The following is a 17,142-nucleotide window of genomic DNA, read 5'->3' as shown; positions in this document are numbered from 1 at the left end:
GTATACAGTAATATGGCCCCCACTAGTTGTCCCTATACAGTAATATGGCCCCCACTAGTTGTCCCTATACAGTAATATGGCCCCCACTAGTTGTCCCTATACAGTAATATGGTCCCCACTAGTTGTCCCCATGCAGTAATAAGGCCCCCACTAGTTGTCCCTATGCAGTAATATGGCCCCCACTAGTTGTCCCTATACAGTAATATGGCCCCCACTAGTTGTCCCTATACAGTAATATGGCCCCCACTAGTTGTACGTATACAGTAATATGGCCCCCACTAGTTGTCCCTATACAGTAATATGGCCCCCACTAGTTGTCCCCATACAATGGCTGGGCCTCCATCACTGCTCCCTGACTGGGCTCTTTCTCAGCTCTGGGCACAATGCTGAGACATGTCATATGTACCTGGACCACGAAGGAGGGGAAGGGGCACCTTTTTTTCCCGGTTTTAACATCCGGATTAGCAGAACCAGAGTGACCTGGCTGCACCCACCACTGCTCATGGGCCGCAGATGGCAGCTTCACTGGCAGGTCACCTGTTTGAGACCCTGGTTTAAGAACCCTGGGTACTACTTGTACCTATTCCATTTTTAGCTGCTTATACTATACTGTTTTCATATTGTAAAATAATTTGTATCTTACACTAATGTGAACTGCTGCTATCTTGGTTAACCCTTAGTGCACTTCTTTTCTTCACAAGGAAACCATCCACAATAGGATTTCTTCAAGGCAGTGAAAATGTTAAAGGGAATGTAAAGCGCCAAGACATCAGTGTCAGCGATACCTGCCTCAGACAGAGCCCAGACGTTGCGTGTGTCACAGACATGAATGTATTATCTGCCTTCTGCTCATTGCTATGGGCTGATAGTCATTGCGTGTTATGCACATAGTAATAGGCGCTATTACATAGATCTGTATAATTTAACAATTATAGAAATCCACACTGGCAATTCAGGGATCTCTTCTCATCTTGCGCCAGCTGCCTCGAGTCTTCAGCTATATATTCGGCGTGTCTAACAGACATTTGTACCAATTTTCTAATATAGTGGCCTCCAAAAACGCTGCAATATACCAGAATAGTTGGTATATGTGGAGGACGGATTGCAATGCATCAAAGCAAGTCCCATTGTTGCCTTGGCTCAATGCTTTATATTCTGCAGATCGGACCTTCGTCTTTGATGGTTTCATCTATTCATGTCAGTAAATGGTTGCAAAACTGCAATGGAAGGGAATGAGGTCTACTCACCCTCCGTATCATCTGTCAGAGGTAACAGGACGGGCCGTCAGCAATTCATCACAGAATAGAGCAATGCGAGTGCAATAACCTGCAAACACAACACGTCTGAACTCTGACCTCTGAGCTACGTGTCAGCTTTATATTAAAAGTCATGGCAGTCCGACAGGCAGACGGCGCATTATATTATTATTTGCAACAAAATAAATCAGATCTCAGCCCCAAAAGTTAATGGACCCCATGGTGCGCTCAATATCCAGAATCCTATCAACATCTAAAACATTAATTTTAATATTCTAAAACATAATAAAATCTAGTGAGCCAATCATAATAGACCAACAAAAAAGAAGATAGGTGCCAAAAAAAAAAAAAAAATTGCAGACTGGGGCAACGTGGTGGCTCAGTGGTTAGCACTGCAGCCTTGCAGCCCTGGAGTTCTGGGTTTGAATTCTGCTAGGATCAACATCTGCAAGGAGTTTGTATGTTCTCCCTGTGTTTGTGTGGATTTCCTCCCATACTACAAAGACATACTGATAGGGAAAATGTACATTGTGATCCCTATATGGAGTTCACAATCTACATTAAAAAAAAAAAAAATACAGATTTGAAGAGCTAGTAAAAATGGCCCAATATCCTCAGACCCTTCCAAGGTAATTTGCCTTCTTTGACAGTCTGTTTCTAACCAATAATAGGTCATGTGCAACCTTTTATTTTTCCGTTCATAGAGCCATATGCCATAGGGCTTATTGTTTGCAGGACAAATTGTTTTTCATAATGGTACCATTTAGTATTCTGTATAATGTACTGGGAAGCTGGAAAGAAATCAGAATCGGGTGGAATTGGAAAAAAACTGCATTTGTGCGAAGTTCTTACGGGTTTAGTTTTTTATGTCGTCCACTGTGCAGCCAAAATGACATGTCACCTGTATTCTATGGGTCGATATGATTCCAGGGATAGCAAATTCATATAGTTTTATTTACATTTTAACCCCTTTAAAAAATTCTTAATTTTGCAAAAAAAAAAAAAAAAATTTTGAAACCCAGATGGCTAGATGTAGTTTTTAGTTCTACCATTTGGGGGGAATGTCTGTTGCTTTGATCACTTTTATTCAACTATTTATCAAAGGTGAAACACCAAAAAAACGGTGATTTTTATAAGTTTGTTGACTGAGTGTTTTCTGACATAGTGATACCTAATGTATATGTGTTTCACAGTATTTTTTTTTTTTTAAAGGAAAAAAGGAGGGAGGGTGATTAAAATTTTTAATTCTCTCTCTCTATATATAATACTGTATTTAATAGACCCCCTAGAGGTCTGATCACTAATGCAATACATTACAATGCTAATGGATTGCAATGTATTACAGAATACCAATACGTCTATACAGGCTGCATAAAGCAATGGATCACCAGCTACAGATCTCATTACGGGGACCAAAGGCCAGGGGCCTTTGCTGCAGAAAGCTATGGCAGACGCTCAGCTCCTGAACGGCCACTGTCATAGTACGGCAAATGTCGGGAAGGGGTTCAGAATGGTGTTGAGCGAATAGTATTCGTCGAATACCTCGATCCCATAAGAATGCGTGTAAGTGGCCGTACACCAAGGGGTTAAGCACTGTCAATCTGTTTCGGCCGCTAACACGCATTCCTATGGGAGCAAGGTATTTGACGAATACTATTCGCTCAACACTAGTTAAGAGGTTTTTTAAGCATAGACATGGGCTACACCAGGAGCATACCTATAGTTTGTACAGAGGTAGTAGTTGCTACCCAAAGGTCCTTTTGCCACATAAAATATACAGCTATTCGGAATGGTGCATGGTAGTCAGGGGTCATATTATAGATTCTGCATCACGGCCAAGAAACTCCAAGTTACGCCTCTGCCTACACCAACACTACAGTCAGAAGGGATCGGACCGATGAAATCCCGGTAATCGCTAGAGCTTGATAAGGAGTCTATTGGCGGCTCTGCTTGGTCAGCTTTGGAGATCATATAGTCAAAGCATAATACTTGATCGATACTAGGAAAAATTGAACAGTGCTGACTTTCCTAGCGCTCTTGCCTGTAAAGGTGCCCATATGGATCATAGTAAGAACAGAATGGGCTCTGTGACATCACAATACCTCAATCTGACATCATAATGTGCTCTCAAAAGGGTATATACAGTATGTTAATAAAAACATTTCAAAATCTAATATGCTACAGTTATGGGGACTCATGCAATGTATTTCTAGGGTTATCCTCACTGATTCTCAAGCACAGGTCAATGATGTATTAAAAGATGGGGCAACATGGTGGCTCAGTGGTTAGCACTGCAGTCTGGAAGCGCTGGAGTCCTGGATTCGAATCCTGCCAGCAACAACATCTGCAAGGAGTTTGTATGTTCTCCCTGTGTTTGCGTGGATTTCCTCCCATTCTACAAAGACATACTGATAGGGAAAAATGTATATTGTGAGCCCTATATGGGGCTCAGGGCCGCTATCAGGAATTTTGGGGCCCCATACAGCCTAAGTGTCTGCCCCCCCCCCACATTTTAAAACGACCTTATTTTGCGACACACCAATTCTGTATTACATTTCCCTTTATTTAGAAGCATTACAAGGCTTAATCAGATTCTATTTGCAGGTAAAATCTGCTACGTGTGACAGCGCCTATAGAGAGCCAACACCATCTATAAGGGAGCATTCACACGGCGTAACGTCCCGCGAGATTTAGCACGTGTACGCCGCGTGACCCTTTGCGTGCCGTACACGCTCCCATTCATTTCAATGGGAGCGGGGAGCATATGCGACGCGCTAGTTTGCGGCCGCGCATTTATTCACATTACCACATTACAGCGCCTCTCTCGCTTACTGGTGCACAGTTGTAGACGCGATGTGACGTCATCACATCGCGTCTACACTGCCGGGCAGCCGGCGGCAGCGGCGAAGTGAGGAGCTGACACAGGTCAGCTCCCCGCTTCAGCAGCTGAAGCGAGCTGACCTGTGTCAGCTCCTCGCTTCGCCGCTGCCGCCTCTCTCGCTGACGCTGACACATATGCGGCTGAAGCGAGGAGTTGACCTGTGTCAGCTCCTCGCTTCGCCGCTGCGGCCTCTCTCGCTGACACATATGCGGCTGAGCCAGCCGCATATGTGTCAGCGAGAGAGGCCGCAGCGGCGAAGCAAGGAGCTGACACAGGTCAACTCCTCGCTTCAGCCGCATATGTGTCAGCGAGAGAGGCGGGCAGCGGCGAAGCGAGGAGCTGACACAGGTCAGCTCCTTACTTCAGCCACGTATGTGTTCAACTCAGATCTGCATCCTATGGACGCAGATCTGAGTTGAAACAAACAGGACATACAATGACTGCTGCCGGCGCCAGGGGCAGCCCCCCCCCATTTTTAAATTTGGCCGGGCCCCTGACGCCAGTAGCAGTAGTACTGGCCTATCGGTGGCCCTGATGGGGCTCACAACCTACATTTAAAAAAAAGATGTATAAAAAGATAATAATCGGAGAAGATACTAGAGGTAGGTAAACCGACTTGTAACCGAATATTCCATATTGTTGAGGACTTGAATACCCCTTCAGTTTCTACTTTACATTCTAGTTGCTACTTTTTTAGTTGTCATCACGTTGCATTATTATAATACTGTTACATAATATATAACATTGCAATTAGGGTTGAGCCGATCTTGAGATTTCAAGATTGATTTTAAAATCCGATTTCCGATCGTTTTCCAGCCGATCTCAATCATGAAATTTGCTCGATTGCCGATCAGAATCCGATTCCAAGCCTCAACCCTAGTCAATGCTTCTCTATGGGAAAAGTCACTTTTACGGTTGAGCCAATCTTGAGATAACCTCCGATCTCGATCCTGCTGGAAAAGATCGGGTTGGAATTCTGATCGCGATCGTGAAATTTACTTGATCGACGATTGGAATCCGATCTTTTCCGATCCCGATGACTCAACCCTAATTACAATGTACTGTATGTACAGCAGATAGTACAATCTGATCCATTCTCCATGTTGTTTTTTGTAGATATTTTCCTTACATCCAATGTGCAGACCCGGGAGCCAGATGGCAGGATGCCCTTGGGGAACCATTTACTGTATCACCTAGGAGGACAATGTCATAGCATAAAGTACATTGTGCCAGATGACACGTTTTACAGATTCTGTATACACTGTACAGCACTGACATGCCAATATTTTCAGGTAAAGCCATCATATTTTAGGATTGTTGTGCCTCGTAGTGCTGGCTCACTTCCCAATCCTGGATAGACATATTATGACAGGTAATTCCCTCGCTCCATCACAGCTCTACATTATATTACCTTCAGATTCTCTAAAAGGTTTCCTCCATTTATCTCACCCTGTAGTGGAGAATGTATTACTATATATTGATGCATCAATGTCAGACAACCCCTGGCACCCCCGCCATGCCGCTAAATGAAAGGGCCAAGGAGCTCAGATGAGCTTTATGGGATCTTCTTAGTGACTTTGATGTCTGAAAATTGAATACAAGTCACCGATTCACTACAGATGACTTCCACATAGTGCATGGAGAAGTGTGCAGACAATGAATGTCCAAGAAAGACCAAATCTTCCAGCACTTAAGGAAAATGTCCAATTTTATGTCAATTCCATCAAAGACAATAGACTGGGTGGTGACAGCCTACAACGCGTTTCACATGGGACACCCGTGCTTAGTCATAGCATCTTACCACGTGATACCAGTGTCATGTCTGAAACACATTAGCGGCTTTCTAAAAGTAAGATGGCATAGGTGTTGTTAGTTTGTTAGACAACATGTCGGGGTAGACAGTGGAGGAAACTGAATGATGAATTAAATAATTGAAATGCAACAACATTTTCAAGCATACAAAACTGGGGAGGAGTCAAAGGCCCCAGACCCAAGTAGAAAGTCACGGCGGGGAAAGATGGAAGACACCTTGGTAAGTATACAAACTGAAGTAAGCCATGCTATTGACCCACTGTTTTTGGGGGGATGTGTTTTTGTTTTCCTCCAGGTTTCCAGCATTCTGTGGACACTGGAAGATTTGCTAGACTCCAACGCAGATGTGAACCTAACCTAAGCCAACCAAAAATACAGATTGGACTCAACAACTGGATCTTTCATCCCATTGACTAACATCTGCCCTTGTGTTTATACACAGAAGCCAACCAGAGGAGGCGGAGCTACAGCATGAAGCAAAGAGCAGCAGCCTGAACCAATGATGACAGAGGGGGCGTGTCTAAGACTACCTCAGACTCCCTGTAGGCCCTGTAGCTAAATTGTAGTCACCAGTTCTGCCCATGTTAATAGTAGGTAATCCCCTGTTGGTACTGACTTACATATAAATTTAATATATAAGTTTGGCCAATGTTTATGGGGATGTTAGGAAAGATGGCTGCTTGTGTATTCAGCATTAGTCAGGTATGCTTTAATAGCAATGTCAGCCTTTTAACATCATATTTTACAAAACGAACTGCTTATAAATAGCATAAATTGTATTTGTAGCCATTGTGACTAGGTTTTAGTGCAACACAGCTGCATATTATCTGCATAGACAAAGAAATAATATTCTGGCTAGCCACAACCACCACCAGCAGGGGGCGCTTACTGCATACTGTGTTATTATTGAGTTTACTGTACAACCGTATACTGAAAGAGCTCCCTCTAGTGGACAGGAAGGTCAAAATATCACAAAGAGGACCCGCCCCCAGAAATACCACAATGGTTACCGCCCACTTGGCTAGTAGACACTAGTTTGCAGTAACACTAGAAGGACTTATATCTTTGGAATAGCTGAATGGATTTGGATACACCAAAAAATCCAAACGCTCAGCTTTTCAGGCCTAGTGACAGATCCTCTATAATTTGAATGTTTACATGGGTATCTTGAAAAAATAAACAAAGTATTGAATTAAATCCCATATTTGTTGTAAGCAAATTTTAATATTTTTTTAGACATGGGATACATTTCTCAACTAAGTCCATTGCCTTGTATAATATTAGTCTAACACATACCCCTGTGTATTTCTATATGCTTAGTAAATGGTTAATTCTTCTTGACTTGCTGCGCTGGGGTCCATGTATGTTCTGGAAATCGCGCCACGCTGGTTTTAGAAATCGCAGCGTGTCCACACCACGGTTTTTATTGCATAGTGGGCATAGGACTTGCTAGAATCCTATCCACTTTGCCTGTACTATAGAATGCCACGATTTGTCTTGCGACGTTTCTGCTGCGCGCAAATCGTGGCCCGTCCTAAGGCTTGATTCACACCAGAGCTTACACTCCATTTGGGCATTCTGTTCCCCTCTTCGTATAAAAAATGCGGAAAGAAAAGCGCTGCAAGCAGCGCCTTCCTCTCTCCATTGTTCGTCCTTTTTTCGGATGGAAACCACATGGACTCCATTATAGTCTATGGGGTCTGCGGGTTTCTTAAAGGGATTCTACCATTAAAAATTCTTTTTCTGTGGCTAACACGTCGGAATAGCCTTTAGAAAGGCTATTTGTCTCCTACCTTTAGAAGTGATCTCCGCCGCGCCGTTCCTTAGTGATACCGTTTTTTACCGGTATGTAAATTAGTTCTCTGGCAGCGATGGGGGCGGGCCCCAGCGCTGAAAATGTGATGAGGGCGTCCCCACCGTTGCCCGAGAACAGGATCCTGCGCCGCCTCTATCTTCTGCTGGATCCTCCCCTTCTTTCTTCGGCGGCTTCACCTCTGTCGGCTCTGACACTAGTAGAGCTGAATGCGCATGCGCAGCTATAGTTCCGAGGCCGCAACAGCGCGCATGCGCATTCGGCTCTGCTAGTGTCAGCCGACAGAGGTGAAGCCGCCAAAGAAAGAAGGGGAGGATCCAACAGAAGATAGAGGCGGCGCAGGATCCTGTTCTCGGGCAGCGGTGGGGACACCCTCATCGCATCTTCAGCGCTGGGGCCCGCCCCCATCGCTGCCAGAGAACTAATTTGCATACCGGTAAAAACTGGTATTACTAAGGAACGGTGCGGCGGAGATCCCATCCAGACCCCACGAACGGAAACCCAAGTGCAAATTTGAACCTAGCCTTACAGGTTAATTTGGAATTTAGACTGGAAAACCCAATGTGGAAAGCGACCAATGTACGTGATGACAATCTGTGTACAACGCTGTGGCATATGTTGGTGCCATATAAATAAATGAATAGAAGAAAACCCACCCGCACGGCTATTATTGTCTTGGCTGATGAGTTTAGTCACCTAGAAGACGCTATGTCTGCTGTAGAGACTGCAAAGAACCAAGATAATGAGAGATCTCAGAGCAATATGAAGTTCCCTTCGATCCAGGGTGGGCTTCCTCGTTTCCCTCTTAATATTCCGTCTCCCTCCTCCCTTCCCTAACGTGACCCGATTTCCCACGCAACCACATCACTCTTCCAACTCCTGATGCGCTTACCATTTCTCTTCGCACCGGAAGCAGAACACTGCAGCTGCCAATCCTCCCATTTGTCTCTGGACCCCGGAATTTTTTTTTTGCACGGCGATTAAAGGAGTGGGGGAAAAAACAAAATAAAAAAAAAAAAAAATTAAAAAATCCAAAATGATAATAAAGCTTACGGAACAAGGAATAGACTGACACAAATATCAAGCGAGAGACTTTTAATAACGGACGGACCAAACGGCGAGATTTCCTACAGCCGCTGTCATATCGGAGGGAGGCAATTTCATGCTAATTAATTAGCACGGGTAAGCGGGGATTTATTTTTTTTAATTAAGCATGTGGTCTTTTTGTTTCGGCTCTCTCTCTCTCTCGCAGCTTTAATTTATTCTGACAACTAAAAGCATTTTGGAGGGGTGGGGGGGAGACGCTCCTGATTAGTCTAGAGCTGCCGAGAAACATAGCATGTGACAGTAGATAAGAATAGTTCGGCCCACCCAGTCTGCATGTTCCTACAGTACCTGCTGGAAAACCTCAGATCTTATCCAAGTCAGGCTTTAATTTGGAAAAATGCACGCCCATGCCTCCTGGATGGAAGAACCGATATCATTCACGTATAGGAATACGCTGTACAGATGTAGCAGAGCTGAAATTGCTAATTTTATCATTTGGGTTGCTGCATTTGTATATTATCAATACGGTATATTTTGCTGCCACCATGATGTGTGTCAAATGACAAGGCTTTGAAACGGTTAACTATTTCCAGATCACGTCTAGATCAGATTTTGGAGAAGTATCCCATGCAACAAGCATCCTCGGTGCACAAGGGCTAGGCAAGTTGGAGGTGTCTAATAAGAAGTATGGCTGAGCTGTAGAATGCATAATGCTGGAATCTGGCTTTCTAGCTATAGCTCCTTAGCGCCCCCAGTTGTAGTATTTGAGTACTGCCTTACAGAGCCGCATCATACAATGAATAGATAGCAATATTTATTGTAGTACTACATTGTGGTTTGCTCTCTTTCTATAGTGGTCACTGGCCGGTGTGTTTCCCAATGTACCTGCACCTCAGCCCCCGTCAGCTGTAATTCTGATGGACTACCCCCCTAATGCCATACATTGTTACTGCGCTCTGTCTATGTGCAGGCAGACCCCAATGAGCTCTTTGTTTTGCGAGGAGGCTCTCTGCATTTTATCCCTGGCGTCTGTGCTCTGGATCTGAGAACAATAGTGGAATATCAAGAAATGTCAGTCTGCAGCATGCCAGGGGACCTATGATGTGTGGACTGGGCACCATGCCAGCCTCAGCAGACAATGGGGCAGCCGTCTCATGCGGACCCTGGCGGTTTTATAGGCAGCTGCAGAACAGAAGGTTGTAGCTAGGAAAGAGTATGCTGTGGGAGGGAGAAATATATAGTGTCTATAGGGTCCGCTTAGTTTGGGGTTTAACATTTTATTCACCAAATTAGACTACGCTATATTAAATTTACATGTAGTATCTATCGAATATATCTATTGATCCAAACAATTGCTGCAGCGCTCTGCCAAATATCTAAGAAAATTCCTGTTATGGCTGCTATATATGTATAGTAATGAAAATGAGGTTCCTAGTGCACACTTTGATCAAACTGTAAAAAAAATCTATCTATCTATCTATCTATCTATCTATCTATCTATCTATCTATCTATCGGTCTGTCTATCTATCTGTCTTTGTAGTCGCATAAAATATAAGATAAGTACTTGGGGCTGGGCACAATGTGACAACTACTGCTATGTCTACTAAAAAATATATATATATGTGAATATGAGGTTCTTAGCATACACTTTGATAAAATTATGAGAGCCTTTCCATCTATCTATCTATCTATCTATCTATCTATCTATCTATCTATCTATCTATCTACATAAGCTGTAGTCACATAAAATATAAGGTAAGAACTGGAGGATGAGTATAATGTGACACATAGACCTGCAGGATCACATGCCAGATACTAGATAATCCTTATATTATGTTACCTCAATAAATTGCAATGTAAAGAGATATGGAGGTTGATGGCATTATACCACCGTCCTGATACAACAGGATGCCAATGGGAGAGAATTAGAGTGGAATCTGCCTCCAAATCTGCTGAAAATTTAACTTATCCTAATAGTCCATATAGTAAACATACAAATAATAATGATAATAAGGCTCGGTTCACACTACCACTGCTGTCCGCCCCAGGGTTTCCATCATAAACCCTAGGGAAAGTGGACAGGGGGCGGCTTGCACGTGGCCTGTTTTATAACCCATTCAGCTTTTTGTTGTTTTAGATTTTTTTACATTGTATTTAGGTCACCCCTAAACCCTCTTTATTCCAAACCCCTGGTTTAATATCTGGTCTTTAAACTCTAATCCACCCATTCCCTTAATTTTATCTATAAAGAGAGAAGGCTGCTGAAATCTTCTGAGGTCTATCGTGATACCATTAACAGACTACAGATTCTATAAACAGCATTGTGTTCTTCTGACTGCACAGACCACACTTACCAGGGTTGTCTAAGTGATGATTTCTTAAAGAGGACCTTTCATCACCTACAATTCCAGCTCTCAACATCATGTAATAGTTGCTGCTCCACTAATTCCAGTTGAAATTTTTTCTCTAGGCCCTGCCATTTCTGACAAATCACTGCTGTTAGTTTTGGTGCCTGATATGCTATTTAGCCTCTGTACAGTCAGGAGGGAGGTGTCAGGCAGGAGCAGGTAAGGGGTGTGACTCTGAGCTCTGACACTGGCTGCATCTGATTAGAGCTCTGAATCACACCCCCTGCCTGACACCGCCCCTTCTGACATTACAGAGCCTAAATACACATCAGGCACCAAAACTAACTGTGCTTGTTGTTCAGGAATGGTGGGAGTTAGAGAGAAAATTCCAACTGTGCTGGATTCTGTGGAGAGGCAGCTATTAGCCGATGCTAAGAACTTGAATTGGTGGAGGTGGATACTGATCCGCTTTAAGAAAAAAAACAACCCAGAATGGCGTAAAAAAGAATGGCTCATCACTTGCCGATCCCATTCTAATGCTTCTTGGATCATCTACTGGGATTTACTTACTGGTCCCTGTTTAAGCCTAATAAATGACGGCTCAGTTAGTCACTGGCTCCGACAGTTAAGACCCATCACCTCTACCACCAGTCATTTCTTACATGTCTAGGGTGACCATGGACTAGGAAGCATCAAAACAGGAATGGCAGGAGATCAGTGAAGTGTCCATGATGTATTATATGCTTTAAGGAGACCTTTCACAACCTTCACCAACTCAAACTCTTTACATCCCTTAATAGATTCTGCTCCACTGACTCTGGGAAAGTTGAAATTATTTCTCTGTGTCCCACTGTTCCTGAGCAATCAGTGCTGTCTTCTTCAGCATAATTTTTAGAGTAGAGAGCACAATTGTCCTGAAAATAACAGCATTAATTGCTCAGGAATGGTGGGTGCTAGAGAAAAAAATAAACCTTAATACCTTTCCTCATTCCCCCTATTCAATCTTATCTCTGGTCCGGAGACTTTAAGGAGAAACAGGAGCGATGTAGGTGATGTCACTACATTGCACTTCCTGCTCCCAGGACATCTGGAGCCAAGACAGTGGCCAGGTGGTGAAGCAAAGAGTGGACAGGTCCCTACTTCATCACTGACTTCAAGTCAGTCTAGCGGACTGCGATGAGTTGGGGTAGCTTGGACCCACTGCCCTAGACAACAGGACAACAAACGTAGGACTGTCCTGCTGTCTAAAGGGGGTCACCGCTACCATAGGGCTTGGTGCAAGTGCATCGTTGGCGCTATGGTTAAAGCGGCCCTGTCCATAAGACAAGAATAGATGTACATGAGTGCTCAGTTATGAATAGAGATTAATAGAGCATCAAGGTGGGGGTCCACGTAGTTAGACCTCCACTGATCAGCAACCTAATCCCATAAATGTAGACCATGATTGTTGGGGTTAGGGCTTTTTTTTCCCCTAAAGTTGGCATCCATTTTAATATAGGTGGCCATTATAGTTTGCCCTGCACACTCAGTACTGCCCCCTAATGTCTTCTGTTTTCCCTTACTCCCCGTCTAGGCCACATCGTATAGGTTGGAAAGTGAAATCTCCCAGCTATTGTCAGCTCATCCTGCAAGATGCCATTTCCTCTCTACACAGCAGCGCTGCAATTGATCATATGAGAGACTGATGCTCCTGGACACGTCCCCTGTTCCTGATTTGCATATGTAATGCAGCCATACTTAATGACAGTGAGTAATTATGCTAATCTTTCCTTGCTGCAGGGTTCCACAAGGGGATAATACAAGGTGATGAGGAGTGAGGGTGGTTAGCGCGTATATTTAAGGGACGTGATCTTCAGATGTGCCAGAACCTATATTTCTTCTGACTGACTACCTGTAATTTCATTGTTAAAGCCTCCAGTCTACAAGATACAAGATGCTTAATGGTTCTCGTACTACACTGTCTGCATTATATTCTCCGGCTCGTAGTATACTGACTTGATAAACTTGTTACATGCCTTTTATTTCACTGACTTGTAGACTGAGTATAGAATCTAGGATTACAATTGGCATTTTGTCTTGGCCAACTTCCATGCCAGAAGGTTACAAGACAAGGACCACCAGTGTACTGGCACAACATGAGCAGGCTCTCCTTGTTAGGGGATTAAGAGCTTGACTAATCCATCTAAAGGGTTTTCCCCACAAATGACACTTATCTTACAAGTGTTTGACCGCAGGGACCTCCAACAGTCATAGAAATGGGGTCCAGAAGTGGTCCATGTTAATAAAGCAGATGCTTGGCCACCACTTCATTCACTTCTATGGGACTGCCAAATATATCTAGCCTGAAAATCCGATAAAAATTCTGAAGTGGTGTCTGGGTATGAGTACCTCTGCTCTATTCACATGGGGAACTTGAAGTCCCTGTGACGGTGAAGGGTCCCCAGCAGTCAGACCCCCCAGAAATCAGAAACGTATTCGGTACACTGTGTATAGGAGAAAAGTGTCGATCTTAGGCTTGGGTACCAGTTTGCATGATAATATGATAATAAATTGCCACAGGATGGTAATTTTGGAAATTTACAACATAGACATGTATACTCAGATCAGCCAAGTGTGCATGTTTATTTAGCTGAGGAATGAGAAGGGGACAAAGGTCAAAAGGACCAAAACCTCTCAGAGGAAACAAGGTATCAGACATGTAGAAATGCAACATGCTTGTTCCTTTTTACCTCCAATATCATATGATGATGGAGAGTAGCACTACCACCATATTTTCTAGAGCAACAGCCAATCTAACAGGATTACACCGGCTACCTCCTCACCAAGCTTTACACTTCTTGATCTCCTGTGTGTTCTCCTTTGTATAGAGTGCTGCTAGAGATATGATATCTGCCTTATCTAAAGGACTAAGAGTACATAATATACTAAGTGAGTCAGGACAATCATTAGCTGCACAGTTTTAATCTTTTTTGATTAACACTAGCTATGCTGTCTGTGTGTGCTGTGTGCAGAACCTCCTGTGTACTTTTATGGGAGTTGGCTTCTCACTGCTATTCCCTGCCTCCTGCCTTTTTAAATATATGTTTAACATCAAACTTGATTGTAAAAAATAGGTATTTTCTGATCCACATTCCCTTCAAATTCCAGAAATTTTTCAGAAAGTATCAATATATGAGGATTATTTTAATGCAAATACAAAGCAAATTACTGTTTATGTTTCTAAGTAATTTTTGTGCACTTTTTTCAGCCTCCTGTATATAAAGGTTTGGGGGATCACCATTGTTGTAGATATTTTGTAAGCAGATGGCAACCTTTATTGCCCCGTCTTTTGAGCAGTGTGTGGGCACAGGGGATAAACACATAGTGGAATAGGCTGGCATGGCAACTGTCACTGGAAAACATTTCTCTTGTACACAAGCCTGTCAGGGGCTTAATGAGACGAGAATTGGCAAAACTCCAACTCTAATAAAGATGGAAGCGCTGCCAATGAATTTACTAAATGGTGCAGGAGTTCCAGATTAGGATGGAGAGACGGCTACTGCTGAAAAGTCTGCAGGTGTAAAGTGATGGGATATATATGAGATCCACCTCATAGAACATTCATTATTTATACTAGAAAAATAAGCCTATGACGTAATGCGGGAGATGGGAAATACTGGGGGTCATGGCTGACGGTGTACTCACTGCAACCGCACTCCTGTGTTCTCATGCAGCATCAATTCATCCTCTCTTCATCTGCTGAACAGCACCCAGTTTTCAGTCTTTGGTTCATCACCTGTGTCCCTAAGGTTATTAAGGTATTCTCCCTATAGAGGATACCTGAGCACAATGGTTCTTAGCTTGCCAGTGCTCTATGATGGTGTTATCTGCACTATGTATTCTGATTACTAATGTCCTGACTTCTGCCTGATTACCCGACTCCGAACCTGATATGCTCCTCCAGACATTTGCCTGTACTCCATTATGGATAAACTCTGCCTGTCCTGACCTTGGCCTGTCCACTGACCCCATCTCTGCCCGTATCTTTGGTGCACTTAGGAGTAGTACATTTGGCAGTATGACTGCAGGATCAGACTACACTGTGTTTACTTGTTGTCTGTTACCATGGAGATATATTGGTGTACATACAGTTAGGGCCAGAAATATTTGGACAGTGACACAAGTTTTGTTATTTTAGCTGTTTACTAAAACATGTTCAGAAATACAATTATATATATATAATATGGGCTGAAAGCGCACACTCCCAGCTGCAATATGAGAGTTTCCACATCCAAATCGGAGAAAGGGTTTAGGAATCATAGCTCTGTAATGCATAGCCTCCTCTTTTTCAAGGGACCAAAAGTAATTGGACAATGGACTCTAAGGGCTGCAATTAACTCTGAAGGCGTCTCCCTCGTAAACCTGTAATCAATGAAGTAGTTAAAAGGTCTGGGGTTGATTCCAGGTGTGTGGTTTTGCATTTGGAAGCTGTTGCTGTGACCAGACAACATGCGGTCAAAGGAACTCTCAATTGAGGTGAAGCAGAACATCCTGAGGCTGAAAAAAAAGAAAAAATCCATCAGAGAGATAGCAGACATGCTTGGAGTAGCAAAATCAACAGTCGGGTACATTCTAAGAAAAAAGGAATTGACTGGTGAGCTTGGGAACTCAAAAAGGCCTGGGCGTCCACGGATGACAACAGTGGTGGATGATCGCCGCATACTTTCTTTGGTCAAGAAGAACCCGTTCACAACATCAACTGAAGTCCAGAACACTCTCAGTGAAGTAGGTGTATCTGTCTCTAAGTCAACAGTAAAGAGAAGACTCCATGAAAGTAAATACAAAGGGTTCACATCTAGATGCAAACCATTCATCAATTCCAAAAATAGACAGGCCAGAGTTAAATTTGCTGAAAAACACCTCAAGAAGCCAGCTCAGTTCTGGAAAAGTATTCTATGGACAGATGAGACAAAGATCAACCTGTACCAGAATGATGGGAAGAAAAAAGTTTGGAGAAGAAAGGGAACGGCACATGATCCAAGGCACACCACATCCTCTGTAAAACATGGTGGAGGCAACGTGATGGCATGGGCATGCATGGCTTTCAATGGCACTGGGTCACTTGTGTTTATTGATGACATAACAGCAGACAAGAGTAGCCGGATGAATTCTGAAGTGTACCAGGATATACTTTCAGCCCAGATTCAGCCAAATGCTGCCAAGTTGATCGGACGGCGCTTCATAGTACAGATGGACAATGACCCCAAGCATACAGCCAAAGCTACCCAGGAGTTCATGAGTGCAAAAAAAGTGGAACATTCTGCAATGGCCAAGTCAATCACCAGATTTTAACCCAATTGAGCATGCATTTCACTTGCTCAAATCCAGACTTAAGGCGGAAAGACCCACAAACAAGCAAGACCTGAAGGCTGCGGCTGTAAAGGCCTGGCAAAGCATTAAGAAGGAGGAAACCCAGCGTTTGGTGATGTCCATGGGTTCCAGACTTAAGGCAGTGATTGCCTCCAAAGGATTCGCAACAAAATATTGAAAAAAAATATATTTTGTTTGGGTTATGTTTATTTGTCCAATTACTTTTGAGCTCCTAAAATGTGGAGTGTTTGTAAAGAAATGTGTACAATTCCTACATTTTCTATCAGATATTTTTGTTCAACCCTTCAAATTAAACGTTACAATCTGCACTTGAATTCTGTTGTAGAGGTTTCATTTCAAAACCAATGTGGTGGCATGCAGAGCCCAACTCGCGAAAATTGTGTCACTGTCCAAATATTTCTGGCCCTAACTGTATTAGCTGTAGAAATAAACAATTATTTCTAATAATAATTTATTATAATAAACCTAATTTCATTTAATCTAATAATTTCTAATCAAAATCTATTGCGATGTTGCTTAATTTTTCATTTAAGGTGATTTAAAGGGATCCTATCACTCAGACACAATTTTTTGTAGGTACCACGTCGGAATAGCCTTTGCCGCCGTTTGCCTAC

General features: G+C 43.1%; 1 protein-coding gene and 1 pseudogene across 3 annotated transcripts in view; one reads left to right on the top strand and one right to left on the bottom strand.

The window, feature by feature from the left end:
• Positions 1-4,268: 4,268 nt before the first annotated feature.
• LOC142211071 (small nucleolar RNA SNORA17) lies at positions 4,269-4,380 on the bottom strand (annotated as a pseudogene).
• A 4,285-nt stretch (positions 4,381-8,665) lies between these two features.
• TNRC6C (trinucleotide repeat containing adaptor 6C) overlaps positions 8,666-17,142 on the top strand; it is a 205,636-nt gene continuing 197,159 nt past the window's right edge. For all 3 annotated transcript variants that reach the window (XM_075277361.1, XM_075277360.1, XM_075277359.1), the window contains exons 1-2: positions 8,666-8,944; positions 12,732-12,904. In XM_075277361.1, coding sequence (XP_075133462.1) covers positions 12,884-12,904 — 21 coding nt within the window. In that variant the 5' untranslated portion in view covers positions 8,666-8,944; positions 12,732-12,883. The remainder of the gene's footprint in view (positions 8,945-12,731; positions 12,905-17,142) is intronic.

The sequence above is a fragment of the Leptodactylus fuscus genome, chromosome 6, assembly GCF_031893055.1.
Source record: "Leptodactylus fuscus isolate aLepFus1 chromosome 6, aLepFus1.hap2, whole genome shotgun sequence".
NCBI lineage: Eukaryota > Metazoa > Chordata > Amphibia > Anura > Leptodactylidae > Leptodactylus > Leptodactylus fuscus.
The sequence above is the reverse complement of the archived record's forward strand: the minus strand, read 5'-3'. Positions and strand labels throughout refer to the sequence as shown.